At 56.6% G+C, this 27,934-nt stretch overlaps 1 protein-coding gene across 6 annotated transcripts in view; it reads right to left on the bottom strand.

Moving 5' to 3' along the window:
* PTPRN2 (protein tyrosine phosphatase receptor type N2) overlaps positions 1 to 27,934 on the bottom strand; it is a 606,878-nt gene that overhangs the window by 339,117 nt on the left and 239,827 nt on the right. For all 6 annotated transcript variants that reach the window (XM_070478762.1, XM_070478639.1, XM_070478844.1 and 3 more), the window contains 2 exons: positions 24,172 to 24,258; positions 21,183 to 21,262 (listed from right to left, as the gene is read on the bottom strand). In XM_070478762.1, coding sequence (XP_070334863.1) covers positions 21,183 to 21,262; positions 24,172 to 24,258 — 167 coding nt within the window. The remainder of the gene's footprint in view (positions 1 to 21,182; positions 21,263 to 24,171; positions 24,259 to 27,934) is intronic.

Raw genomic sequence — 27,934 nt, 5'->3', positions numbered from 1 at the left:
TGCATGAAATACCACTGCTTTGAAATAAAATGCTGTCCACAAATGAGAGTGTGAAAAAGCTGTTTTATTTTTTAAATGAAAAGTTAGACTAGCAAGGCACATTCAGGAATTGGGAAATTAATGCTTCCTCTGACTTCAGAGAAAATAAGTGAAGGGGAGGCAGAGGCTATTTGTAGGAACAGCATCCTCACACCTTCAAAAGGTGCTTGAGTCCTGCATGGTTGTTACTATTCACGTTTTTTAAAAAAGGGAAAGGAAGCAAGGTCAGGAGTCACCAAATAAGACGACAGGAGCTACATAAACCGTGCAGAGACCGGGGCTGGCTCGTGTGGGCCGGGCTGTCTTCACGCAGCAGGACACCGACACTGTTAGGCACTGTCGTGGCCCCGAGAGCTGGGAGCGCCGCCCACAGACACCCTCCAGGCTCCTCGGTTTCCTCTGCTTCATGATCTGGAGCATCTGAGCTGGCGGGTGTCTCCGTTTTCTGTAATCACTCTCCTGGGGCATGAGATGCTCTTGGTTCAGGAAGGCAGAGCCAGTGGTGGGGGGCTCCGATATAGGTCCACGGCCCCTGAGAGCATCCTGCCAGGAGTGTGGGGTGATGTCCAAGAGGACACGTCCTCCTTGGGCTGAGAGGGGCCCGGAGGGAGCCCAGGACACGCGTGCGGCCACCACCCTACTCTCCGCTAGCTGCACTAGACATGCCCCAAACTCAGGCATGAAGTCCCAGCTTACCTAAAATTAAATGACGAGGCCACGGAACATGCAGCTAGCTCGGCCCCAGGAGGACACAGTGCCAGGCAGAAGCTTGAGCTTACCATTCACTTAATGCACACAAAATACAGCTCTAGGAATCAATCACCCCAAAGTGTGCTTTTTAAACAAGTCCTTGAGTGTCTGTGGCTTAAATATTTATCAGAATAATCACAGAGCAAGACACAAGGGTCTCGGACAAGCAGGGCCTGTGCTGCCCTTCACGATGGTGCCAAACTTGTGGCCCTGCTCCCCAGAAGCACCAGAAATGCAGCCAAACACTGGAGCAACTTACAAGTCGGCACGAGAGACTCCAGGTGCCGACAGCGGGGCTCTGACAGCAGGGGGTGCAGATGTGGGTCCTTACACCTACATGAAGCTGGGTGATGATCTCGGGGGCACCGGGCAAGGGTGGAACCAGCACCTCCACACAAGTGGCTCAGAACAGCCTGCCCTTGCCAGGCTGGGGGCAGCTTGTCTTCAGGCTCTGGATGGAAGCAGGAATCTTTCAGGCGGGAAAGAGCCCCAGAGCATGCACCACACAGGCTATCTAGTCCTAGCACAGTAGGACTCTCGTGTACGTGACACTCCAGCTGGAATCACTCTCCTTAAAACCACTTGGAGGAACAGTTCCAACAGTGAGGGGTTTGGGGGCTACCAAATGATTCTCCCAAGAAGAAGGGAAACATCGAAGGTAAGTTTACAGTGAAAATTATAAGCCACATAGAAAATGAACCATAAAGAGGAGATATCAGCCAAATTCAAAAGAAAAGGCAAACAGGACAATTAACACCATAAAACTGAGACAACGTCATCATCTGAAAGAGACTCTAACAGTAGAAATTAATGAGAAGGTAAACGATAGAGAACATTGACAAAAACCCAGAAGCTGGTTGACTGAAAAGTCTAGTAAACTCAGAAGACATCCAATCAAGATTATCAGGAGAGAAGAGAAAGCAAAAATAAGCACCATCAGGAACAAAGAAAGGACGTGGCAGCAGACACAGCAGAGATTCACAAAATCACAAGAGGACATTGGAAATAATGCAAAATAAACATAATTGGAAAACATAAAGGGAATGAATCGCTTTCAGGAAAAAATACAAAGTTCCAAAGCTGAAGTGAGGAGACCAGAACCTGACCGATGTCACACTGAACAGCTCCCAGGGGCCCGGCACCCCAGCACCATCTGTTCCCTGCCTGTCTCAGGTCGTCCCACAGTCAGGAGACACCTTGATAGTAAAACTGGACAACAAAAACACGAGAAAGAGAAATAAGTGAATCTCACTCCTCGAAAAATACTAGCGACTGAATCCAACAAAAGTTCATAACCAAAGTGTCTAACCCAGAATGGCAAAAATGCTCCTAGAGCAGGAAATCTGTCAATGTCATTCGTTTTATTAAGAGATGAAGAGAGGAAAGATCCAATAACATTTCAGAGATCAAGAATAAGCATTTCATTCATTCAAAATTTTAAAAATTTTAAGAAACTAGGAATACGACTTCCTTAATTCAATAAAGGTTTTCAGCAAACCTCATTCCTTTGCAAAATGAAACACTGAAAAAGAGATGGGTGAGTAGAGTCTTTATTTAACAGAGGATCCTACAAGACTTAAAGTAAGAAAAATTACAAGACCAAACCATTTGATCCTAAAGGAAATCAATCTTGAATACTCATTGGAAGGGCTGATGCTGAAGCTGAAGCTCCAGTACTTTGGCCACGTGATATGAAGAGCTGACTCCCTGGGAAAGACCCTGATGCTGGGAAAGCTTGAAGGCAGGAGGAGAAGGGGACGACAGAGGATGAGGTGGTTGGATGGCATCACTGACTCAATGGACATGAGTCTGAGGGGAAACTCTGGGAGCTGATGATGGACAGGGAGGCCTGGTGTGCTGCAGTCCATGGGGTCACAGAGGGTTGGACACGACTGATCGACTCAACAACAAGATGTGTAGGATTAGAAAGGAAGAAAACCAATATTCTCAGCTGTAGATGATATGTTTGTCTATGGAAAACACTAAGAGAATCTGTAATTAAACAAGTATAACTACTAAGAGGTCTTTTTCAAGGATGAAAGACACAAGGTCAAAATAAAAAACCATGTGCCTATGTACCAGCAGCAACCAACCATGAAAGAACTGTATCCTGTTTCCAGGTGAACTCATGTTTATTATGCCGGGAAAGATTGAAGGCAGGAGAAGGGGACGACACAAGACGAGATGGCTGGATGGCATCACTGACTCGATAGACATGAGTTTGAGTAAGCTCCGGGAGTTGGTGATGGACAGGGAGGCCTGGCGTGCTGCGGTCCATGGGGCCACAAAGAGTCAGACACAACTGAGTGACTGAACTGAACTGAATGTTTACTATTTTCCCAGCTTTATTAAGATATAATTGACAAGTAACATTGCGTAAGTTTGAGGTGTACAATGTGGTGATGTGATGCACAATCACACTGTGAAATGCGACCACAATAAGATTAGTCAACATGCCATCACCTCACATTGTCACTGTGCGTGTGCGTGTGCGTGTGTGTGTGTGGAGCACGTGAGGCCTGCTGTCAGCACACTCATGTCTGTAACACAATGCTGCAGCCATGCTCACCAGGCTGACTCAAGGTCGCCAGCACTTACTCATCTTCCAGCTGAAACCCTGAGCCTCTGACTGTCTCCCTGTTCCGCCCCCCCTGCCCTGGCAAACACCAGTCTACACTCGGTTTATAGACAGAGTGCCTGATGAACTATGGACGGAGGTTCGTGACGTTGTACAGGAGACAGGAATCAAGACCATCCCCATGGAAAAGAAATGAAAAGAGGCAAAATGGCTGTCTGAGGAGGCCTTACAAATAGCTGTGAAAAGAAGAGAAGTGAAAACCAAAGGAGAAAAGGAAAGATATTCAGATCTGAATGCAGAGTTCCAAAGAATAGCAAGGAGAGATAAGAAAGCCTTCCTCAGCGATCAATGCAAAGAAATAGAGGAAAACAACAGAATGGGAAAGACTAGAGATCTCTTCAGGAAAATTAGAGATACCAAGGGAACATTCCATGCAAAGATGGGCTCAGTAAAGGACAGAAATGGTATGGACCTAACAGAAGCAGAAGATATTAAGAAGAGGTGGCAAGAATACACAGAGGAACTAAACAAGAAAGATCTTAACTACGCAGATAACCATGATGCTGTGATCACTCACCTAGAGCCAGACATCCTGGAATGTGAAGTCAAGTGGGCCTTAGAAAGCATCACTATGAAGAAAGCTACTGGATGTGATGGCATTCCAGTTGAGCTATTTCAAGTCCTGAAGGATGACGCTGTGAAAGTGCTGCACTCAATAAGCCAGCAAATGTGGAAAACTCAGCAGTGGCCACAGGACTGGAAAAGGTCAGTTTTCATTCCAGTCCCTAAGAAAGGCAATCCCAAAGAATGCTCAAACTACCGCACAATTGCACTCATCTCTCATGCTAGTAAAGTAATGCTCAAAATTCTCCAAGCCAGGCTTCAGCAATACATGAACTGTGAATTTCCAGATGTTCAAGCTGGTTTTAGAAAAGGCAGAGGAACCAGAGATAAATTGCCAACATCTGCTGGATCATTGAAAAAGCAAGAGAGTTCCAGAAAAACATCTATTTCTGCTTTATTGACTATGCCAAAGCCTTTCTTTGACTGTGTGGATCACAATAAACTGTGGAAAATTCTGAAAGAGATGGGAATACCAGACCACCTGACCCACCTCTTGAGAAACCTATATGCATGTCAGGAAGCAACAGTTAGAACTGGACATGGACCAACAGACTGGTTCCAAATAGGAAAAGGAGTACATCAAGGCTGTATATTGTCACCCTGCTTATTTAACTTATATGCAGAGTACATCATGAGAAACACTGGACTGGAAGAAGCACAAGCTGGAATCAAGATTGCCAGGAGAAATATCAATAACCTTAGATATGCAGATGATACCACCCTTATGGCAGAAAGTGAAGAGGAACTAAAAAGCCTCTTGATGAAAGTGAAAGAGGAGAGTGAAAAAGTTGGCTTAAAGCTCAACATTCAGAAAACTAAGATCATGGCATCCGGTCTCATCACTTCATGGGAAGTAGATGGGGAAACAGTGGAAACAGTGGCAGACTTTATTTTTGGGGGGCTCCAAAATCACTGTAGTTGGTGACTGCTGCCATGGAATTAAAAGATGCTTCCTCCTTGGAAGGAAAGTTATAATCAACCTAGACAGCATATTAAAAAGCAGAGACATTACTTTGCCAACAAAGGTCCGTCTAGTCAAGGCTATGGTTTTTCCAGTGGTCATGTATGGATGTGAACTGGACTGTAAAGAAAGCTGAGCACTGAAAATTTGATGCTTCTGAAGTGTGGTGTTGGAGAAGACTCTTGAGAGTCCTTTGGACTGCAAGGAGATCCAACCAGTCCATCGTAAAGGAAATCAGTCCTGGGTGTTCATTGGAAGGACTGATGCTGAAGGTGAAACTCCAATCCTTTGGCCACCTCATGCGAAGAGTTGACTCATTGGGAAAGACCCTGATGCTGGGAGGGATTGGGGGCAGGAGGAGAAGGGGACGACAGAGGATGAGATGACTGGATGGCATCACCGACTCAAAGGGCATAAGTTTGAGTAAACTCCGGGAGTTGGTGATGGACAGGGAGGCCTGGCTGCGGCGATTCATAGGGTCGCAAAGAGTCAGACACAACTGAGCAACTGAACTGAATGCTCAGTTTCTGCAGGTTTGGTGTTCTGGAAACGACAAGGAGGAGCTATAGTTGTATTTTTTCTGCCTGACTATTTCACTTACTGTAATACCCTCGAACTTCATTATATTGTTGCCAATGGTAGGGTTTCCTTATTATTATGGCTGAATAATATTCCATGCATATACATAAAGTAAAACATCATAAAGAAAAATACTGATAGACTTGATGAGATTAACTTTTAAATTCTATCCAGTAAGAAGATACCATATAAACAGATAAAAATTAAGCTATATCTTCATCTTTGTAACATATATAATGAACTGCAAAGAATTAGTATTCATATATGATAGTTCGTTATGGTTATATAACAAAGTATTATACTATATACAATATATAGTATATGTAAAAGTACATAACGTTTGTATATAAGTCCTTGCATTTACATATTTTAATAAAATACGGCTGACCCTTGAACAACACAGACTTGAACTGCATGGGTTTTCGGTAGTAACTGCCACAGGACGGTGGTTGGCTCAGTCATAGGAGGGGACCTGCAGATACGATGGACTCACTATGAAGCCACCTGCGGAGCTTCCGCTGTGGGAGCACCGGCACCATGACTCCCACACTATTCAAGGGTGAGCTGCGTGTGTTTATGTAAAATGTCTGTAGTGTTTATAATGCATACATCGTATAATGCGCAGTACGCTGCAAATACTACGTGTGCACCATGTGTAAGACATCGAGTGTGACTACGTGCTCCACTTCCAGCCCCTCCAGCCTCCGTGCCTCCCTTCAGGGACAGAGGCAGTGAGCTGCGTGCATGAGGCGCACAGCCCAGGCTCACTGAAGGCTGAGGCTCACTCTCAGACCAGGGCCTGGGCTCCCCCCGCCCGCATCACAGGGAATTAAGGTAAGCAAGTGTGCATCTCTGACTCTGTTTAAGAAGAATCCCGTAGGGAAACCCAAAGAAAACAGAGGAGCCAAAACGAAGACACTAGAAAACGATCAGCCTATGACACCTGTGGCCGCATCGATAGCAAACTCAGCTTAAAGTGCACACAGAGAGACAAAGCCTCATGCAGAAGGCGTATTTACCCTGGTATATTTTGCCCCATCGTGTGGCTTCCAGGGCTTCCCCGGTGGCTCCAGTGGTGAAGAACCTGGCTGTCAATGCAGGAGACGTAAGAGGCACAGGTTCAATCCCTGGGTCTAGAAGATCCCCTGGAGGAGGGCATGGCAATCCACTCCGGTACTCTTGCCTGGAGAATCCCATGGACAGAGGAGCCTGGCAGGCTACAGTCCATGGGGTTGCACAGAGCCAGTCACAACTGAAGGGACTTAGCATGCACGCACGCATGCACACCTGGCTTCCAACAACAACATATAAATTACAAAGCATATCAAAGGGCAAACAAAACAAAACAGAAACAAAAAAATCCCAGTCTGAAAAGACAAAGTGAGATCAGAACCGGACTCAGACAGGACAGAGACTGGGATGACCAGGTCAGAGATTTCAAATCACTGTCATCAATTTGCTGAGGTTGCTAATGGAAAAAGTGATAGCACGTAACAACCGCTGGACAAAGCAAGAGGAAGCAAAAAGAAATGCTAGAAACTGGAGCACTGTAGTAGAGACGGCAGACGCCTGGGCTGGACGGGGCTGCGTGAAGACACTGCTCTGCAGAGAGAGAGAAAGACAGAGAGGAGCCCAGGACCTGGGGGCGGCTGCAAGAGGTGCACCTCAGAGGGGGAGAGGACGCCGCAGCAGACAGGACGGTGCAGAGGTTCACAGTGAGCGAGCCCGCCGAACCACACCCAGGGGCTCAGGAACACCCAGCAGGACACGATCCCTCAAAGTCGCATGTCACTTTCAAACTGCACAACATCCAAGACGGAAAAAAGCAGCTGCCTGGGGAGCAGGGAAAGATCTGCACCACGTGAGCAAGAAGAGAACGGAGCTAAGCATTAAATGAGCTAAAGAAAAAGCACCCGCACCATCCAAGCAATTCTGTACCCTTCAGAAACAAAGGAGAAACGAAGACTCAGACGTGAGAAATGAGCGAACTTGTCAACAGCTTGTAGATGAGAAACTTAAAGTCAAAGTCAAGTCAAGTCACTCAGTCCTGTCCGACTCTCTGCAACCCCATGGACTGTGGCCCACCAGGCTCCTCTGTCCGTGGGATTCTCCAGACAAGGATCCTGGAGTGGGTTGCCATTTCCTTTTCCAGGGGATCTTCCTGACCCAGGGACTGAACCCAGGTCTTCGGTGCTGCAGGCAGACACTTTACCATCTGAGCCACCAGGGAAGCCCATCTCTCTGCGAAGTAGGTGAGAAGCTTGAATCTCCGTAAAGAAATGCAAGTATCAGGGAGGCGCCTGCACGGGCCCAGGGAGCCTGCCAGGAACGTCCGCGGAGAACCTGGAAGCTGCAATGCGCCTTCTCATCATTAAGGGATGAAGAAAGTAAGGATGAAAATACATTACCCGCCTAAAATTTGTTGACTGCTTTTTCCTGAAGCAGTTCTTAACACCATTAATATAAAGAGACAATCAAAAGCTACAAATAGTCAATACTTATCCTCTGGGAAAGCCTCTGGCCAGACAGAGACCTGAGTACTTGGGTCCAGAAGAAGGAATCAAGCTTCTGTGGATTTGGCTCTTGTCGGGTCAGCTCTCAGCCCTTCCTGAGTCTTTGTCACGAGGCTTTTCCCAATGACACCCTTTCCTGCTGATGACTAAGCTCGTGTTTGAGAAGGTAGCTCAGAGAGTAAAGAATATGCCTGCAGTGCAGGAGACAAGTATTCGATCCCTGGGTCGGGAAGATCCCCTGGAGAAGGAAATGGCTACCCACGCCAGCATTCTTGCCTGGAGAATCCCATGGACAGAGGAGCCTGGTGGGCTACAGTCCACAGGGTCACAAAGAGTCAGACACGACTGAGCGACTAACAGACTCCTACTAGCTCCTTTATTAATGCTTCCATCTTGCAAAGCTCTCACTCATCACACGGTTTGGGGGCTTCCTGTATAGATAGCACTTGTTAGAAGCCTCCTGGAAAGTCAAGTCAACAGAAGCAAGTCTAAAGGAAATCAGTCCTGAATATTCATTGGAAGGACTGATTCTGAAGCTGAAACTCCAATACTGTGGCCACCTGATGGGAATAGATGACTCATTGAAAAAGACCCTGATGCAGGGAAAGGTTGAAGACAGGAGGAGAAGGGGATGACAGAGGATGAGATGGTTGGATGGCATCACTGACTCGATGGACATGAGTTTGAGTAAACTCTAGGAGTTGGCGAAGGACAGGGAGGCCTGGCGTGCTGCAGTCCATGGAGTCGCAAAGAGTTGGACACGACTGAGCGACTGAACTGAACTGAAAGAAAGATGCAATGAAAGATGCCAAGAGATCCTGAAGCTGGGCACGTGAGCTGAGAAGACACGTGCCCCCAGCAGAACGCACAGCAGGCCAGCACAGCCTCCGTGGAACCTATGAGGTCACCTTACTTCTTTCACTGGAAGGTTCGCCGAGCACCTGGGGGCGAGGGATCGGGGCAGAGCTGGGCGGCGGGGTAGGGCTCGGGACGGGGACAGACCGGCCACTAGCACCGCGCCTGCACCACCACGCACACAGCCTCCATAGTTAACTAACCCCAAAGCACCCTATGGGGTCCTTAAGATCAGAAAATGTTCGAAACGCTTTATCTCTGTTACAAGGTTTTATAAGCCAACAGCTCGTGAAATGTCCAAAGCAGTCTTCGGTTAAATAAAAAGTGATTGAGTGGCACAGGAAACAGGACAGGAGTGATGAAGCTGATGCATCTAGGGAGCACTTCGCAGGATGAAGCGTGAAGCACAGAATGGGGGGCGGGGCTGGGAGCTCCCGTGACCCTGTCATCCGTGTCTGCCCTCAGCCCGCCCCCCAGATGCAGCACCTCTGCAGAAACCGGAAAACAGAAAGCAAAGAGGTCTCCAACTCCGGGTCTCTCCAGTTCCCGCTAACCAGGGGCCGGGTTTAAATCACTCGCAGCCCCAAGGGGAGAACAGACATCAGGGGCCGGGAGGAGGGCTCAGCCAGTGCCGAGGATGACCCTGTGGCAGGACTCGGGGCTGAGTGAGTGGCAGACGCTCGGTCACGTCCGACTCTTTGCGACCCCAAGGGCCATACAGTCCAGGGAATTCTCCAGCCCAGAATACTGGAGTGCGTAGCCTATCCCTTCTCCAGCGGATCTTCCTGACCCAGGAATGAAACCAGGGTCTCCTGCACTGCAGGCTGATTCTTTACCAGCTGAGCTATCATTGCAATGATGCCTATTAAATCAGACTCATCAGTGGAGTGCAAGGCACAGCAGAGAGGCTGAGATGACCCTAATCCTCACCCCAACCCAGACCACCACAAGGGGACTGGCCTGGGCTCTGGAGGTGGGGTGTTGGGTGCCCAGGAAAGGTGTCCAGTGCTGCACACAAGCCTCCAGACGTTCGGCTTAAGTAGAGGAAGCCCCGAGGAGGTGACCGGGGCCGCCCTTCCCTCTCAGCAGCGCAGGCAGGAGCCGCGAGGAGAAGCAGGAGAGATGAGCCCTGCGGGGCGACTTCCGAGCACACCGCCCATGTTCAGAACCAAAGGGCCTCCTGTCGAACCCCCGGTGCCGGGCCCACACTCGTGCACCAACCCCGACAGCCACCAGCGGCTCACGCTGAAACCACCCTAACGCATAGCTTCGGGTGCAGATCCGCCTAGGCAAGAGGCTTTCTGGAAGCCTGGATTGCAGCACCCGCGTCTATTTCTAGTGAAGATGCGGAGAACAAGGGAAGCTGAGCCAGCCTCCGTGTCAGGCGGCTCCAAGTGGCTGCAGAAATAATTGCTCTTATTTTTAAAAAAAGGAAACTGGAAAGATGTTTACATTCTTCAAATTTCCACTCTTCCACCTTCCAGCGGGAAAGGCCGTGGCTGTGCAGACAAATGCTGGGGAGGCAACCCAAATCCCCAGTGGGGCCAGCCTGGGTCAGTCGTGCGGACGCTCATGAGAAAGAGAGAGGGAGGGAGGCCCGAGGCGCGCGGACCGCCAGGGAGGCCAGGGAGGCAGAGCAGACTGTGGACACGCCTGGGACACAAGCCTTCTGCCATCGGAAGGGGTTCCAGGGGTTGCCTAGCAGACACCCCCCATTCTGTCACTCGGGGCTGGAGCGACCCGTGGGGCAAGCAGCTCCTAATCACTGCACAACTAGTTGGCGATGCTGACACAGCCAGTTAAGTCCAGACCCGGGGCAGAACCCAACCCCACGGTCCTGACGCTGCCTCTCCTCCTGACCGCCCTGGTCGCTGAGTCCACCTGGAACTCCCCGGGAGGCACACTCCCCACACTGTCCCCGCAGTAACGACAGCAAGCCCGCCGACACCGCGCACCGGGACACGGCGGGGAGTGGCAGTGCCCACCTCGAGGGCCCCTGCGCCTGCTGGACGGGGGCGGGCTTCCCCGAGAGGACTCCTCGCCCCGTCACCGCTGTGCCCTGTCCTCCTCGGGCGTGGGGGAAGGTGGTCTCCACTCAGCGAGGCGTGGTTCTACCTTAACCTCAACCCTCCTGAGTCAGCAGAGGGGTGGGTGATCCGCCTACAGCCAGGCCGGGGAGGGCGGGGGTCCCCGGCCGGGGTGGGACCCCCAGACACATCGCTGACAATGCGGAACAAGGGCTCTGCACCCGCTCCACGCTCCACGTGCCCGCCAAGCTCTCTGCGCCTGGGGGCCGCGCACCCCAGAACCTGCTTGGTGGACTGCGGCAGACGGGCGGCTTCCTTCCCTCCCAGGAGGCCTTCCGTCTGGGAGGAGGACAAGGGATACAGGCGATGACCAGACACGTCGCCGCAGCCCCAGGGAGGGGGCTGGAGTGTCCTGCCTGCCAGCGCCCAGCATGGGGACCCCAGCCCGCTGTGACGGCAGCACCGGGAGGCCCCGGGGGTGGAGGCAGAGCCGGAAGGGGAGCGGGATGAGGGGCGAAGCTACAGAGGACACCAGGCGCCTAGATGCCCCTGAGCCAGAGCAAACAAGGGAGGCTGCGCTGGGGGTCGGGGTGGATGAAGCAGGCAGGGTGGGTGCCCAGCCACCACGCCCTCTTTCCAGGGCCCCAACATCCTGCCAGCCCACCACCAGCCCCCCACCCCAAAACGCCCTACCCAGGGCCCGGCCGCTCCCAGGACTGGTGCTGCCTGCCCACCTCCTCATTCTCAGCCTGCTGCCCCCGCCACCTCCCGGCCACTGTCTCAGCTGCCACGGCCCTCGGCCTCCCTGGTGGACGCTGGCCCATCTCCGTGCCTGCTCACGGAGGCTCTCAGACAGCTGCACTGGCAGGCCTGGTGCTCAACCTGCAGCTGAGCCCTGAGCGCCCGGGCTCAGGCTTCCCCGCACAGCCCGGCGGCTCCTGGCTTCCGGGCAGACTCTTGGTGCTTGGGCACCACTGGGGCCCAGGAGTTAGCGCGCCGAGGACACGGGCCCCTGTGAATGCCCCAGCGGGTGCCCAGACCTGGAGCAAGCGCATCCCTGGGAAGACTGTCCATGCAAACCACGGCTTAACTGGCCTGAGAAGAGTCACGGTGAAAACTGCACAGAATCGTTCTGAAGAGTGGAACCTCCCAGAAGGCAGGTTTTCATGAGTCACGTGTGTTTTGCAGCAACCATGCTTCTATTCCTGTTGTCTTCGAATGAAAGAAAAACCACAAGTCACGGAGCGGAGCCCTGCTCCACACCCCACGGTCACCACCCAGGGCACCACTGCACACACGTGTCCTCCCGCTCAACCAGCAAAAGGAACCGGGCAGCAGCCCTGACCTGCCTGCATGACTCACCCCGCGGGGCCTGGAGCTGACCACTCCGGAAGCTCCTGCCGCTCTGCGTCCTCTGGGGACAGTGAACTGGCCCCGAGGCCTTCTCCCCGGGTGCCCCCAGCGCCCACAGGCCACGCACCTGCATCCTGGCCTCCTGCTCTCCGCACCCCGCACACCCTGCTGGGCTCCTTCCCTCACAGGGTTCAGCGGCACCCCCGGTGGGGGAATGGCCGGGGCCCCACCCCATCCTGACCGCCCACCGTCCTGCCTGCCTGTTCCTGGCTTGGTGAGTCTGTGTGATAAGTCCCTGCCTACCAAAGAGGAAAGGCCTACTCATCGCTCACGCACCGCTGCTCCTGTGGAAAGACACTCAGCACAGCAGAGGCCCCGCCGATCCGGCTCCACCCAGCCGCGCTGTGCGCCACGGCTTCGCGGGGTAGGTTTCGCCCTGCCGGCTGCTGCAGGGGACAGCGCGGGAAGCCCCCACCTGTGATGGTGTGCGGCCGGCTGGTGAGGACGGGAGGGTGGGACCCGGAGACGCTGCCCCCGCGGGGCACCTGGGCCCAGGGGCCCTCACGCCTGAGAGCGCCAGCCTCCCTCTGCCCACGCCAAGGGACGCGAGCCAGATGTGATGGCGAGCAGGGTGCCCCTGGTGGTCCGGGAGGGCAAGGGCGGCCACCGTCACCCCGAGCCGGACGCAGGCAGACCACCGCGGCCCCTGTGCGGCTCCCCGAGGGGGCCCCGGCCCCCTGAATACGCTACGTGCGTGAGGGCGGGAGCCCCATCTGAGCCAGGGGGACTCTGGGACAGGCGCGGACACGCCCTCCTGTCCACTTCCGCGGGCCTGCACCCTGCTCGCACGCTCGCACACGCCTGCACTTGTGTTTGCACGCTCATGCCCACGCTCCGCACGGTGTCTCAGGCTGTGCTCACACACGCACTCCATCATGGACTCCTGGGTCTCTGGGGTGTCAGGCGCCCCAGGGCTCCTAAACTCAGCACCGCAGACAGCGACACACCCCCCAGGATGGCCCGCAGCGTGTTGAGGCAGGAACAGGCCTGAACCAGCGCCTTGGCCTTCTCGCACTTTGATGACGCACCGCACTGGTTACAAAGTGTCTCAGCTGGCGATGCGTTCCCTTCATTTTTCTTCAAATGCACGTCTCATTCAGTCCACAGATGAATCCAATTAGCATGTCACTGTGACTGATTAAATATGCCTCACGTGAATTTACATGTCAAAGCACACACTGAACTTGGACACGGCTTCCAGGCCTCCCTAAACAGCTCCGGGGCACAGCCAGCTCCAAACACAAAGGCTGAAGTTTGCTTCTGCTAGGAGTGCCTGGCGCGAGAAAGGGCCCAGAGCTGGCATCGCTTGTGCAAAGGGGAGCCGTGAACTCACACGCAAGTCTCTCCCCATCTCTGACAGGAGGGTCCCCACCTGCATCAGAGGCTGTCGCCTTGGACGGGCCCAGCGGGGGTGGACACTCGGCCTCTGATCCGAGGGTCCTGGGCAGAGAAATCAAGGGGCTGGTTCAGAGGAGGGACATTCTCGCAGACAGCGGCATTAACACAGGAATGACTCCGAGGAGCAGATCTCCTTGCCGGGCAGGTGCTAACGCTCATCATGGGCAGCGTCTTCTAATGTAAGTGATCTCTGACCTCTTGGTCGCTTGTCCCCTGGTTTCCGACTTTCTTTTCAGAAGGGAGCAAAAACGGAGTCTGGAAATTGGGTTTTGAAAGTTAAGGAGGAACAGACAGCCCTCACTAGATTCCTCCAAAATCAATGACCAAGGGGTCTATGAGTGATCTGGGGGGAGATTCTTAAAATGATGAAATGGTTCAGCCATTCCTTCGCCACACAGACCCGGGGGAAAGCTGGTCCTGCCCACCTGGGAGCGGCTGTCCTCACCCCCCAGGGGCTCCAGTCTCTGTCGGGGACCTGCCGCAGAGGCACAGCCAGCTGGTGGCCTGGTCTTCCCCTACATCCAGGGTCCCGGCTATTGCTGGATGGGGAGCGAGGTGTGGGGGGCTGTTAACCCCGCTCCGTTCCCACCCACTCAGGACCTGACAGAGCAGTGCCCGTGGGCCCGGGGCTCAGGGCCAGCACTGCGGTGGCTCTGAGGGTCCCCACAGGAGAGGCGGCAGCAGGGGGCCTGTGACGCTGCATAGCTTCTGGGGGAAAGTCGCTAGAGAGTGGGACAGAGGAGAAAAGAGCATTCGAAAGGGAGAGGAAAGAACGCATCTTCTACCCAAGTGGGCTTTCAGAGGGCGAGGAGCACCACGCCCAGGTGGACACACTGCCCCATGTGCTGCCTTCCCAACTGCCAAAGGGGCTTCCCTGGCGGCTCAGTGGTAAAGAATCTGCCTGCAGTGCAGGAGACCCGGGCTCAATTCCTGGGTGGGGAAGATCCCCTGGAGGAGGGTATGGCAACCCACTCCAGGATTCTTGCCTGGAGAATCCCAAGGACAGAGGAGCCTGCAAGAGTTGGACACGACTTAGTGACTAAACCGCCACCAAAGGGGTTAAATCTGTTTAATGTGGTCAAAGAAAAACATTCATACGGAACGGAGGTGTGTTCTGGAGGCCACCGTAAGGAAGGTTTTCTTCATGTAAGGGGTGTGTGAGCCCAGTGGAGGATTTAAGGGACCACTTAAGTGCTCGGTGCCACTGCGGCCAGTCCGCACCCTGAGAACCAGGAGGAAACCCGCCACCCAAGCAGGGACGGCTCGGGGGAGTGGCCCTGCGGCGGGGCCTCGCATCTGCCCCGCCCACTGCGTCCCGTCTTACTGACGTGGAATCACTCTGAGACGAAGTCGTGAGCTGACAGACGTTTCTGAACACCGCCTCCTCCCGCAGCTGGTGGGAGGGGCCCGTCGGGCAGCCCAGCTCTCCACAGCAAGAGACCGCGGGGGCCCACGGCGGCGGCGCCCCGGACTGATACCCCGCCCCGGATGCGCCCGCAGACAAAGCTGGGAGCCTGCGGGCCATTCGCCCTGACGTTTCTGCACCTCCATCTAGCCCGCCAGCCCCCCGGGCTCACCAGCTGCCCGTGTCTGTGCTCTGTGTCCCGGGTGCCAGTTCAGGCGGAGGCCTGAGGTCCACACCTGTGTCTGCTCAGAGGGCCCACGGTGGTCGGCGGTCAGGGGGACGCTCTAACTGACCCGGGGGGGAGGCCCCGTCCAGCTCTGCCTCCCCGGCAGCCTCGTTTCGGCCACCCGCCTCCGCGGGCCCCTGCGGCCGGGGCCACGTCTCTGCACGGGCCTGCTCTGTGCTGCCCACCCTATGTCCGGCTGCCCCGGGCAGAACAGGCCGCAGACGTGGTCGAGTGGCTCCGGCGGGACGGGGAGGGCTGGCAGGGGTGTCCCAGTGGACGGGGGCAGGACAGTGGGCGCCTGCCCAGGCAGAGCCCAGAGCAGGCGGCCCCCCTGGCAGGGGCACTGGGCCCCACCTGACCCTCCCTCTCACCCGGGATGTTCAGGGGAAGGAAACAAGGAGGCCGGGGAACACTGGCTGTGCGTGTCAGCCCCGCAGCCTGCTCCCCCGCCGAGGGCCCTAAGGTCACAAAGGGCCCGCACCGGCGCCCTGCTCCAGGCTCTCCGGCCAAGAGAGGGAACCAGCGCCCCCTGGAAGGCTCGCAGATGGCGCTGCTGCCCACCTCCAGGCACAGGGTCCAGGGGGTCAGCGCACCTGGGCGAGCCCCTGCAGGACGAGGCTGGCCGGTGGCGGGGACGGCCGCACGTGCTCGCCACCACCGAGCTCCCTCCGACTAGGGGCGGCTTGAGCCACCTCCCCGAGGACAGGGATCAGGTTGCGACATTGGCGAGAGCTTACCTATACTGTGTCATCCCATGGGAGGGAACCCTATCACTGCTTTTGCTGAAGACTTTTCACTTTGAATTGGCTTTTTCTGATTCTGCAATTGTAATAAGACGAGGTGTTGACAGACAGCAAACCATCTTTGAAGGAGAAAGCATCAGCATACAAGCACCTGGATCAGCACCAGGTCTCCAACCCCGCGGGCCTGCTTCCTGGCACTTCCGTGGGCGGCCACCCTCACCCTGCGGACCACGGGCGACTCGTGAAATCTGCCTCTCACGCAGTCAACCCACGAGTGTGGTCCCATTACACGGCCACACAGTGTCACCTCCGTGCACGAGGTACACACTGAGTTATCACACAGTTGTGTCTCAGGGCCAGATGGACTGGGGTTTCAACGTCCCCTGTGAGTTAGATGGATTTGGGGGTGTCAATGTCCAATGTGAGTTAGATGGACTGGGGTACCAGAATGCCTTGTGAACTCCATGGGCTTGGGGTGCAGCGTGACCTGTGAGCTCCATGGGCTTGGGGTGCAGCGTGACCTGTGAGCTCCATGGGCTTGGGGTGCAGCGTGACCTGTGAACTCCATGGGCTTGGGGTGCAGCGTGACCTGTGAACTCCATGGGCTTGGGGTGCAGCGTGACCTGTGAGCCCCATGGGCTTGGGGTGCAGCGTGACCTGTGAGCCCCATGGGCTTGGGGTGCAGCGTGACCTGTGAGCTCCATGGGCTTGGGGTGCAGCATGTCCTGTGAGCTCCATGGGCTTGGGGTGCAGCGTGACCTGTGAGCTCCATGGGCTTGGGGTGCAGTGTGACCTGTGAGCTCCATGGGCTTGGGGTGCAGTGTGACCTGTGAGCTCCATGGGCTTCGGGTGCAGCATGTCCTGTGAGCTCCATGGGCTTGGGGTGCAGCACGACCTGTGAACTCCATGGGCTTGGGGTGCAGCGTGACCTGTGAGCTCCATGGGCTTGGGGTGCAGCGTGACCTGTGAAGTCCATGGACTTGGGGTGCAGCGTGACCTGTGAGCTCCATGGACTTGGGGTGCAGCGTGACCTGTGAGCTCCATGGGCTTGGGGTGCAGCGTGACCTGTGAACTCCATGGGCTTGGGGTGCAGCGTGACCTGTGAGCTCCATGGGCTTGGGGTGCAGCGGGTCCTGTGAGCTCCATGGGCTTGGGGTGCAGCGTGACCTGTGAGCTCCATGGGCTTGGGGTGCAGCGTGACCTGTGAGCTCCATGGGCTTGGGGTGCAGCGTGACCTGTGAGCTCCATGGGCTTGGGGTGCAGCGTGACCTGTGAGCTCCATGGGCTTGGGGTGCAGCGTGACCTGTGAGCCCCATGGGCTTGGGGTGCAGCGTGACCTGTGAGCTCCATGGGCTTGGGGTGCAGCGTGACCTGTGAGCTCCATGGGCTTGGGGTGCAGCGTGACCTGTGAGCTCCATGGGCTTGGGGTGCAGCGGGTCCTGTGAACTCCATGGGCTTGGGGTGCAGCGTGACCTGTGAGCTCCATGGGCTTGGGGTGCAGCGTGACCTGTGAGCCCCATGGGCTTGGGGTGCAGCATGACCTGTGAACTCCATGGGCTTGGGGTGCAGCATGACCTGTGAACTCCATGGGCTTGGGGTGCAGCGTGACCTGTGAGCCCCATGGGCTTGGGGTGCAGCGTGACCTGTGAACTCCATGGGCTTGGGGTGCAGCGTGACCTGTGAGCTCCATGGGCTTGGGGTGCAGCGTGACCTGTGAACTCCATGGACTTGGGGTGCAGCGTGACCTGTGAACTCCATGGGCTTGGGGTACCAGTGTGACCTGTGAACTCCATGGGCTTGGGGTGCAGCGTGACCTGTGAGCTCCATGGACTTGGGGTGCAGCGGGTCCTGTGAACTCCATGGGCTTGGGGTACAGCGTGACCTGTGAACTGTGTGAACTATGTTCACAGCATGTCCTGTGAACTTGGTGTACAGCGTGTCTTGCGAATTAGAAGTTCATCTTCAGGAATAGCCGTCAGCGCCTCAGGCCCCCGTGCAGGAGGGCGAGTGGTGGGAACCAGCCCCGGGAAGCAGGCTTGGCCGCAGCAGCCTGGCAGCGAGACCCGCTGTGACCACCACCCCACTAGCTCCTGCGGGCCTCCTGCCGAGCGCCGAAGCCCCAGAGAACATAGCCAGACCACACGTGCCCATCTACATGGCACCTCCTGCCTCCCTGAGAAGCTCCCTTCCACCGGGGCCAGCCGGAAACAGGGCCCTTGGCCTGGGCACTTCCCACACGCCAGCACACACCAGCTGCGTCTCCAGGGCCCGCGGCCAGCTCCTCGGCACTGAGCTCATCCATGATGCCACCGTGTCCCACCCGTGATGTGTGGTGCCATCACCCAAATGCCTTGCAAGTGTTTCCCGTCCCCCTGCCAGGCCACCCTACCAAATGTCCCTCGTGCGGAAGCCAGGAGCTCCTTGGATATCGCAGGTAACATTGCAGGTCCCACCCCACCATTCCCCGTGAAGCCCCAGCGCTCTCCCCTCGGGCTGCCTCCTCCAGGAAGCCCTCCCTGCCTCATCAGGATGTCTGGGCCCAAACGTGTCTTTCCAGGCCTAGTGAGGACGAGAGTGGTTCTGCCTGGTTCTCTGTGGCCCATGGTACTCAGCACAGAGCCAGAAAGAGAAGGAAGGTAAGGGGCCGATAAAGACAAGACTACAAAACCCACCTGGACACCACAGATGGCTCCGGGATGGGCTGGGTGCCACGCTGCTGGCTCCCAGACCCAGGCCCGGCCACCGATGCAGACGCCCAGTCGCGCATCCCTGGAGGTCCAACCCCCGGCACGGTGAGCCCCCCGGCCCGCACGGGGCCTGGGGCGGCCGAACCACACTGGTACCAACCAACGACCACTAAGGGGGGCTGGCCTTGAATGAAAGCATCTCCAGGAGACACCTGGGTCCTCAGAGACACAGGCTCAGCGTCCTCACTGTGGACACCCTGAAGCTCAGCCAGCCCCTCCCCACGCCCTGGCTCTGCACTTCACACGTGACTGGGGCCGGGGCGGGCCAGCCGGGTTCTGCGTGCTGGCGGCGCTGCAGCTCCCAGGACCTGCGCGGGCCTGGCCTCCAGGACCTCAGGCTCTGGTCTCCACTGCTGTCCCCGACTCGATCTCCCCCTGCACAGAGTCACCTGTGTCGGCATCTGCTCCAGAGCGATGGGGCCCATGAACAGCCCTCGGCCCTGACAGCATCCAACGCCTGACCAGGATTCCAGGAGGAAAGTGCAGCCCCAGCCCTGAAGGCCCCCGTCCCCCTCCCATCCCCTCTGCGGGGGCTCCTGCAGGGGCGAAGACATGAACAAGAAGTCCCAAGTACCTTCCTGGGGCCGAGGATGAGAGAGGAGGTTCGTTACAAAAACGCCTTCAAGTCTTTCAAAACAGAAGCAAATTTCTTCATCGTGTAAGTGTGAACAGGGAGCAGCCCCACACGTCATCACGGGAACCTCCTGAGCAGGATCTAACCTCCCCGACAGCACGGCATCGAGTCCACCTCCAAGCGGACCCTGCACCTGGTGGGAGGCCTCCCCTGCCCGTGACAACAGACATGCCCGCAGGGTGGAGGGGGTCGAGCTGACTCTGCAGTTTGGTATTTCAGCACCAAACACTATGGTCCTGTGGTCACAGACTAATTCTCTGTAGTCCTCTCCCTTATAGCATCACGTACATTGAAAACATCAAGAAAGTACTTATAAAAGGAACTACGTTTTTAAACGGTGGGCGAACGTTGCCCATTCTACACAAGCACAACCTGCAGGATGCACGGCGGCTGGCGCCCCCACGCTGGTTCCCGGACACGCTGGGGCAACCTAGAAACCTGAGTGTAGAGGCTGTGACCTGACGCTCAGGCTGTGGGCGCTGTTCCCCCTCCATGCATGACACGGACACATGAGAGAAAAACCAAGACACCAGGTTTCAAATAATCAACCTCACTTCCCCCAGAGAGCAACAAAATAAATGAAAGACCACTGTCACAAGTATGTGGTCACAAGTCTAAAATGATAAGGCTTCATTTCATTTCATTCCATTCATATTGTCCTTAAGTTCCAACAAATCAAGTCCTGAAAGTGCTATTTCCCAGTACTGGGATGAACTGCCACTTACGGAATGATTAGTGCATATCTGGGTAAAACACCGATACCTGCTTTGGTCTTCAGTATATTCAGTAACCTCTTGTGCTGAGGAAGGAGGAGCATGAAACCAGTCCATGCAGCGAGGGGGCCAGTCCCACTCGGGCGCAGAGAGTTCAGACCGGAGTCTGCTGCCTCCTTCCCCAGGACCCACTCTGCCACTCCGCCAGACGGGGAGACTGCCCGGCCGGGTCGGCTCCACCCCGAGCCCCACCCTGCAGTGGAATGAAGCCTGCAAGCAGGCTCAGTCTTCACAGGCAGATCTGTCAGAGTTTTACGGGAACTGGTACAACTGTGCAAGGCATTCTTCTTTAACCAACAGTTCTTGTCCTCAAAACCATTGTGCTAATAAGTTGGTTCAGTCTCATCCGACTCTTTGCAACTCCGTGGATTGTAGCCTGCCAGGCTCCTCTGTCTGTGGGATTCTCCAGGCAAAAGTACTGGAGTGGGCTACCATTTCCTTCTCCAGGGATCATCCTGACCCAGGGATCGAACCCGCATCTCTTATGTCTCCTGCATTGGCAGGTGGGATGTGTACCGCTAACGCCAACTGGGAGGCCCCACAATCATTACTTTGAACAAATAAGCATCAGTAAGGGCACCAAAATCCACTGCAAGTAAAAGCCAACAGCAACCAAGATCAAGAAGACCTAGGTTTGTTCCACTAAAGGGAGCATTACCGCTATTTCTGTGCCTGTTTACTGTCACTGGATAAACAAACTTGAAGTTAACAGACACAATACGCCTCAGCTGCCAAGAACTGTCTCTCAGGCACCCAGGACACGCGCTGCACTGCACCCCGGGAGGAAGTGTCAATCCTGTTACAGCAGTTCATATGCTTAGTGACGTACAGGACTGGCTAAGGTTGGCTGAGGCGGTCACTCTGTGCTACGTCTGGGCATCCTGTGCCCCGCACAGCGCTCGCAGAAACAGCCTTACCTGCCGCCTTTGCCGCCGCTGCCGCCGTCACATTCTGGGCGTTGGCGCGCACCCTGAAGGTCACCGCTGGCCCCTCGACCCTGGAAGAGACCGTTTAGGAGGCGTCAGGACTGCTCAGCACGCCCCACACACCCCAGGGCCACCGTGGGTCCCAGGGACTCTGCTACTCTAAAAATACACGTGGCAGGGCTCTTACAAAAAAATTCAAATCAACCCCAATAAACCGACAGGAACCAGAAGACACTCCTGCATGGAAAAGGAAAATTGTTATGGAAACAGGTTTTAGTAGTCAGTTCCCCAGGGAGCCACAGGAGCCAAGAACAGACGGGAAAGAGACAAGTATTTTTAAAATTCTCTCGAAAACTTATTGAAATCTTTAAGATCTTTAGTTCTTAAAGAACTACTCAGTATAAAAATAACTGGCAGGGGACTGCTTGCCAGGAGTTATCAAAACTGTTCAAAGCATTTTAAATAATTTGTTGAACATGACTTTGAAAAGTGCATCCGTTTTTAAACAACTGATCCATCTGAGGGGGACGGGGAGCTGTTTCCATCAGGACTCCCCAAGCTCCACATCTCCTGGCCCGTCACCCCCTGGACACCCCCCTGGGGCTGGTGTCCCAGGAGCGGGAACCCCGCGGGTGGCCCTTCCCACCAGGAGAGCCCGTGGGACAGCGCTCTTCCTGGTGACTAGTGAGGTGACATCGCTACTCTAACCAAATCTGGAGAGTCCCAGTAAGTAGGGCCCCCAAACCTAACCTTTCCTTGGGTGCTGAGAGTGTTCTCTGAAGATCACGTGGACGCTCCTGGTTTCCGAAAGACAGAGCGCGCGGTTCATTCACGTGTCCCCACCTGCAGCACCACGGCCCGCCCTCCTTCCTTCCTTCCTTCCAGGACACCACGTGCAAGTCCCGGGACGTGCACACACGTGACCCTGGGATGCTGCACACGTGACCTTAGGACACACGCACACGTGACCCTGGGACGGCCCAGTGTGGAAAGCACTCTGTGAACGGAGGTTCCGTGTCTCTGACCACCCAGCCCCACGTGGCCAAGCTCTGTTCTGGCGCCAGGGAGAAAGGGTCACCAGCCGCGCGAGGCAGATCCGGCTGACCTCAGCGTGAGTTCGGGGCTGTCTCCCCAGCACCTGCTCTTTCAGGTGGGCACGCGGAGCCTCTGCACAGAGATCTCTGCATGTCTGTGTCCCAGGTCACCACCTGTCACCCTGCTGAGCCTTTTAAGCTCTGAGGCCTTGGGCGGCTCAGCTATAAAATGGGAGGTGGTTCGAGTCGCCATGGAGACAAGAAGGGGCAAACAAGAACAAACTCCGCTGGGGGAAACTGAAACACTACTTCGGGGGCACGCTGCTGGCTGCGGACTCGGGGAGGGGGTTCGGGCTGAGGCAGCACCGGCTGCCCGGGCTGGCCTCGGGCTCAGCTGAAGGCCCGGGCTGGGGGCCCAGAGCGCAGACGGCCTCCCGTCCGCCCTCCCGGCGAGAGCCGGGAGCAGCGCATGCATCAGTACCGCCGACAGCCGGGACTCGATTATAAAACCATAACCGTGCTGGCCGGGCGTCTGTCGGCGCAATTACAGCGGCACGCCAATGCCGTCTTAATGGCCTCTAATGATGTAGTAAGAAATAATGGAATTTATTTGACAGCTACAGAGCCATTAACAAAACATATTAAGCATAACTAGTCTCTCCACAGAAACACACACCGCCCTGGAAGTGCGCTCCGAGCGGCGGCCTCCATGCCTCTCCAGGAGCGATGATCTGACGTGCCAGCACCGGACGCCCAGACCGGCCACGCGGTCGTCCCCTCCAGACCCCTGCCTGGGTCACGCCTGCAGGCACTGTGGACCCGCACATGCCGGGTCCTGGCGGCGACACACAGGACTCGTCTGTACCGCTTGGGATGCCACACGCACCCCACACCGGTGCAGCATTGAAGACCCAGAGCTGCCAGCCCCGCATCGACTGGGCAGGACCCGGGCTCCCGAGGCACAGATGTGCGGGCTGGTTCGAGGCTCCAGGGCCAGGCGAGGCCTTGGGGTAGGACTCGGTCACGAGAACAACGGCCAAGACTGACAGAGGCTGAAAGACGGCGGTGGCATCGTTGTGGCCCCCAGGGGACGCAGGAGGCCCCGCTCACCAAGCAGGAAAGAGATCGCAGCAAGTGATATTTACAAAGGAGCTGGTCTCACGACCAGCCCACCTCTGGAGGTGGGAAAGCCCCCAGGACCCCCAGACCTGGAGATAGTGTGTCTGGGAGTGACTGAGCCAAGGAGTGAGGAGCAGAACGAGGTGACGGGCTGGAGAGGGGTCACCAGGTCAGGACCGCATCTCCTTAAGTCCCGGGACCCCGCCCCTCCCCTCCCACCAGAGCCCCCGGGCACCGCCCCTCCCACTGGAAACCCCCAGACCCCGCCCCTTCTCACTGGAGACCCCCGGGACCCCGCCCCTCCCCTCCCACCGGAGCCCCGGGCCCCGCCCCTCCCGCCGGAAGCCGGGGGCCCCAGTGCGTTTCCGACGGCCCCTCATGCTCTTCCCAGCCTCAAGGCTCCATCAGAAAACAAGGGTGGGTCCCAGACCCATGCACCTGCCACGTGCCAGCCCTGGACTCCGTGTCACCAGCTCTTTCTAAAACCCAGCCCACTGAGGACGAGACGGGCTGCGACACTTGGGGACCTCAGGCCTCTCCTCGGGGTGTGCACACTGCAGGCGCCAGCCCCAGGTCCTGGTTCACCTGCAGTGGGGCCGCCCCACCGTCCAGAGACCCCGGGGGTTCCGGGTCAGCGGGGCCCTCTCGGGGCTGCCGTCCTGCTGACCCTCGGGTTTCAGCTGCGCTTACAGAGCTAACCGGACCCCCTGGATGCCCCCCGCTCTTCCTCCCGCACCAGCCTCTGTGACACAGTGAACACGCCCCACGGGGAACCTGTTGGAGGGACGCTCAGAAGGAGGAGCTGCCCGAGCCCCACCCGCACTCACTCGACGTCCGTGAAGACGCCCGCCGGCACCTCCAGGAGCCGCGCCACGTCCTCCAGCGCCTGCGTGCCCTTGTCCAGGCTCAGGGAGCTGTGGGGAGACGGCAGGGTTACCTGGCGGGCTTCTCACTGCGAGAAATGGGGCCCGCGACCCCCCACGCCCCCTCACTGCAAGGAACGGGGACCCCGGACCCCACCTCCTCACTGCAAGGAACGGGGTCCAGCACCCCCCTCCGCCCCCTCACTATGAGGAACGGGGCCCCGCGCCCCCTGGGACCCCGCACCCCCACCCTGCCCTGATCCAAGAGCTGCCCTGCCTGTATTTCCATTATGCGGCCTGGGTAGGGGACAGGGGGCGGCTGGGAGCAGGTGTCTCCCCAGCCGTGATGAATCACCCCACTTTAAACCAGTAAGAGGAACAACACGGTGCAAATGGGCACGCTGGGGAGCGAGATGGGCCCAGGGAGCAGCAGGCTGGTCCCTGCTCTGCAATGGGGGGCTGCCCCCCACCCCCACCATCCTGCTTCCTGAGACAGTGAGAAGCCCTCAGGGCTGGGAACCCACGCCTCAAGGCTTAATGAGACCCCAAACCTCCCAGAGACTCTCTCCACAGACTTTTATGTCACCAGGTTTTAAAATAAGAATGTTTTAAAAGTGGTGCATCTGCATGTGTGGCTACCCTGGAGTCCTCCCACCTGCTGCCCTGGGGACAGAACCACAGCTGCAGCCCTGGCCCTGCAGTGGGGCTGAGCCCAGAAGAAGGCAATTGAGGAGAGCCACGCACGCACCAGGTGTGCACACAGCCCCCAGACACAGACACGCCCCAGGAGTGCACACACACCCCTGAGGACACAGACACGCCCTGGGTGTGCACACACACACCCCGGCAGACACAGACATACCCCAGGAGTGCACACACACCCCTGAGGACACAGACACTCCCCAGGAATACACACACACCCCTGCGGACACAGACACTCCCTAGGAACACACACACACACACCCCCCTGCAGACACAGACATGCCCCAGGAGTGCACACACACCCCTGAGGACACAGACACTCCCCAGGAATACACACACACCCCTGCGGACAGAGACACTCCCTAGGAACACACACACACACACACACACACACACCTGCAGACACAGACACTCCCTAGGAACACACACACACACACACACACACACACACACACACACACACACCCCTGCACAGACATGCCCCAGGAGTGCACAAACACCCCTGAGGACACAGACATTCCCCAGGAATACACACACACCCCTGCAGACACAGACACTCCCCAGGAATACACACACACCCCTGCGGACACAGACACTCCCCAGGAATACACACACACCCCTGCAGACAGACACTTTCCAGGTGTGCACACACACCCCTTCAGACAGACACTGCCCAGGTGTGCAGAGACACCCCTGCAGTCACTCCCCAGGTGTGCACACACACGCCTGTGGGCACAGACACTCCCCAGGAGCTGCAGGGGGACACCTCGGCCCCTCCTGCTGTGCTGTCAGGGCAGGCAGGACAAATGGCTCGTGACAACGGTGGCCCCATTCTTGCTGAAGTCAGACAAATGAGAGGCTGTCGACTGTACTCAAACCCAGCACTCAATTATTTCTCTTTTGTTTTTAAACTATGTGGCCATCAGCTGTCATTTCATGGTCCGAACTTCCTTAGAAAGCAGTTGGAGTTAATCTCAAAAATCACTGGATGGACGCAGCACTTGCAATTTCACGGGCCGACTGTGACACTTGCCTCCGGGTCTCCTGGATACCCACCGCCAGGAAGAGAGATGGCATGCTTCTAGCAGCCAGAGGTCAGAGCGGGAGTGGTGGCGGGTGCTCTGCCTGCCTCGCCGTCAGGGCAGGAAGGGTCACCGTCAAGAGCTGGCAGGGCCTCCCCTCTAAGGCACTTCCTTCCTGAGATAGACTGCTCGTTAAGCGAGATGTGTGCTGGGGAGTCTCTAAATCAGCAAAACGGGAAAAGGGCCCCATTAATCCAGGTCAGGAAGCTTGCCGAGAGGGGCCACACCCCATTCTCAAGGCAGCCGCCCCACCCCTGCACAGCCTAGGTTCACCACTGGGTCAAAATGAAAAAATCCAAGTCTGTCAGGGGAGCGTTGAGGCCATTCTCAAAACAAAGACTAGGACAACCTAAGGGTCAGAAACATTCAATTCAGTCGCTCAGTCGTGTCCGACTCTTTGTTACCCCATGGACTGCAGCACGCCAGGCCTCCCTGTCCATCACCAACCCCCAGAGCTTGCTCAAACTCATGTCCATTGAGTCGGTGATGCCATCCAACCATCTCATCCTCTGTTGTCCCCTTCTCCTCCTGCCTTCAGTCTTTGCCAGCATCAGGGTCTTTTCAGAAACATTAAGAACAGTCAGAACTTAAAGGCAACTCTTCGCCCTCAACCACAAGTGATTCTATGGAAATTATCTCATTCGCTGCTCACAACAAACCTGGAGGTTTTAACCTCCAGGGGAGGTATTAACCTCCCTTGAAAGAGGTGGAAACTGAAACTCCAGAAATTAAATTCAGTGCCGAAGATCACACTACCAGTAAATCCTCAAAGAAAGACAAACGGAAAGGTTTCTGTGTACCCTGGGGTGGCAGCTTCACGACTGCGGGGCAAGCCCTCACCCTGACGGCACACACCCTCACCCTGACCATGTCCTCACCCTGACCACGCCCTCACTTGACCACACCCTCACCCGACCACGCCCTCATCTGACCATGCCCTCACCCTGACCACGCCCTCACCCTGACCACGCCCTCACTTGACCACACCCTCACCCGACCACGCCCTCATCTGACCATGCCCTCACCCTGACCACGCCCTCACCCTGACCACGTCCTCACCTGACCACGCCCTCACCCTGACCGCAGGCCCTCACCCGACCACGCCCTCACCCTGACCGCAGGCCCTCACCTGACCATGCCCTCACCCGACCACGCCCTCACCCTGACCACGCCCTCACCCTGACCGCAGGCCCTCACCTGACCACGCCCTCACCCTGACCACGTCCTCACCTGACCACGCCCTCACCCTGACCGCAGGCCCTCACCCGACCACGCCCTCACCCTGACCACGCCCTCACCCTGACCACGTCCTCACCTGACCACGCCCTCACCCTGACCACGCCCTCACCTTGACCACGCCCTCACCCTGACCACGCCCTCACCCTGACCGCAGGCCCTCACCCTGACCACGCCCTCACCCTGACCACGCCCTCACCCTGACCGCAGGCCCTCACCCGACCACGCCCTCACCCTGACCGCAGGCCCTCACCCGACCACGCCCTCACCCCGACCACGCCCTCACCCTGACCACGCCCTCACCCTGACCACGCCCTCACCCTGACCGCAGGCCCTCACCCGACCACGCCCCCACCTCCATGGCTCCCCCATCCCCGACCGCTGCACCTCTGCCTGAGTTTAACCCCAAGCAGACAGAACGCCGTCTGCTCCCGCGGTCCCTCAGGTCTTTTTTTCTTAGTGTCACCGCCTCTTCTGAGACAGATGAGATCCAGCGCCAAGCGGGCTGTCACTCCTGCCCGCAGACGTCCACCTCAGGGGCGCTGCATCCCAGAGCTGGTGGGGCTTCGGGTACCTCACTTCCCAATTGTGAACATGTCACTGTTTATTCGAAAATTCTCCAAAGGTCAGGAACCAACTGAGTGATGGATCACAAAATGAAAACGGGTCGACCTTGATATGATATATTTGCTGAGATACTTGAAATC

The sequence above is a fragment of the Odocoileus virginianus genome, chromosome 1 (genome assembly GCF_023699985.2).
Source record: "Odocoileus virginianus isolate 20LAN1187 ecotype Illinois chromosome 1, Ovbor_1.2, whole genome shotgun sequence".
Classification (NCBI taxonomy): Eukaryota; Metazoa; Chordata; class Mammalia; order Artiodactyla; family Cervidae; genus Odocoileus; species Odocoileus virginianus.
The sequence above is the reverse complement of the archived record's forward strand: the minus strand, read 5'-3'. Positions and strand labels throughout refer to the sequence as shown.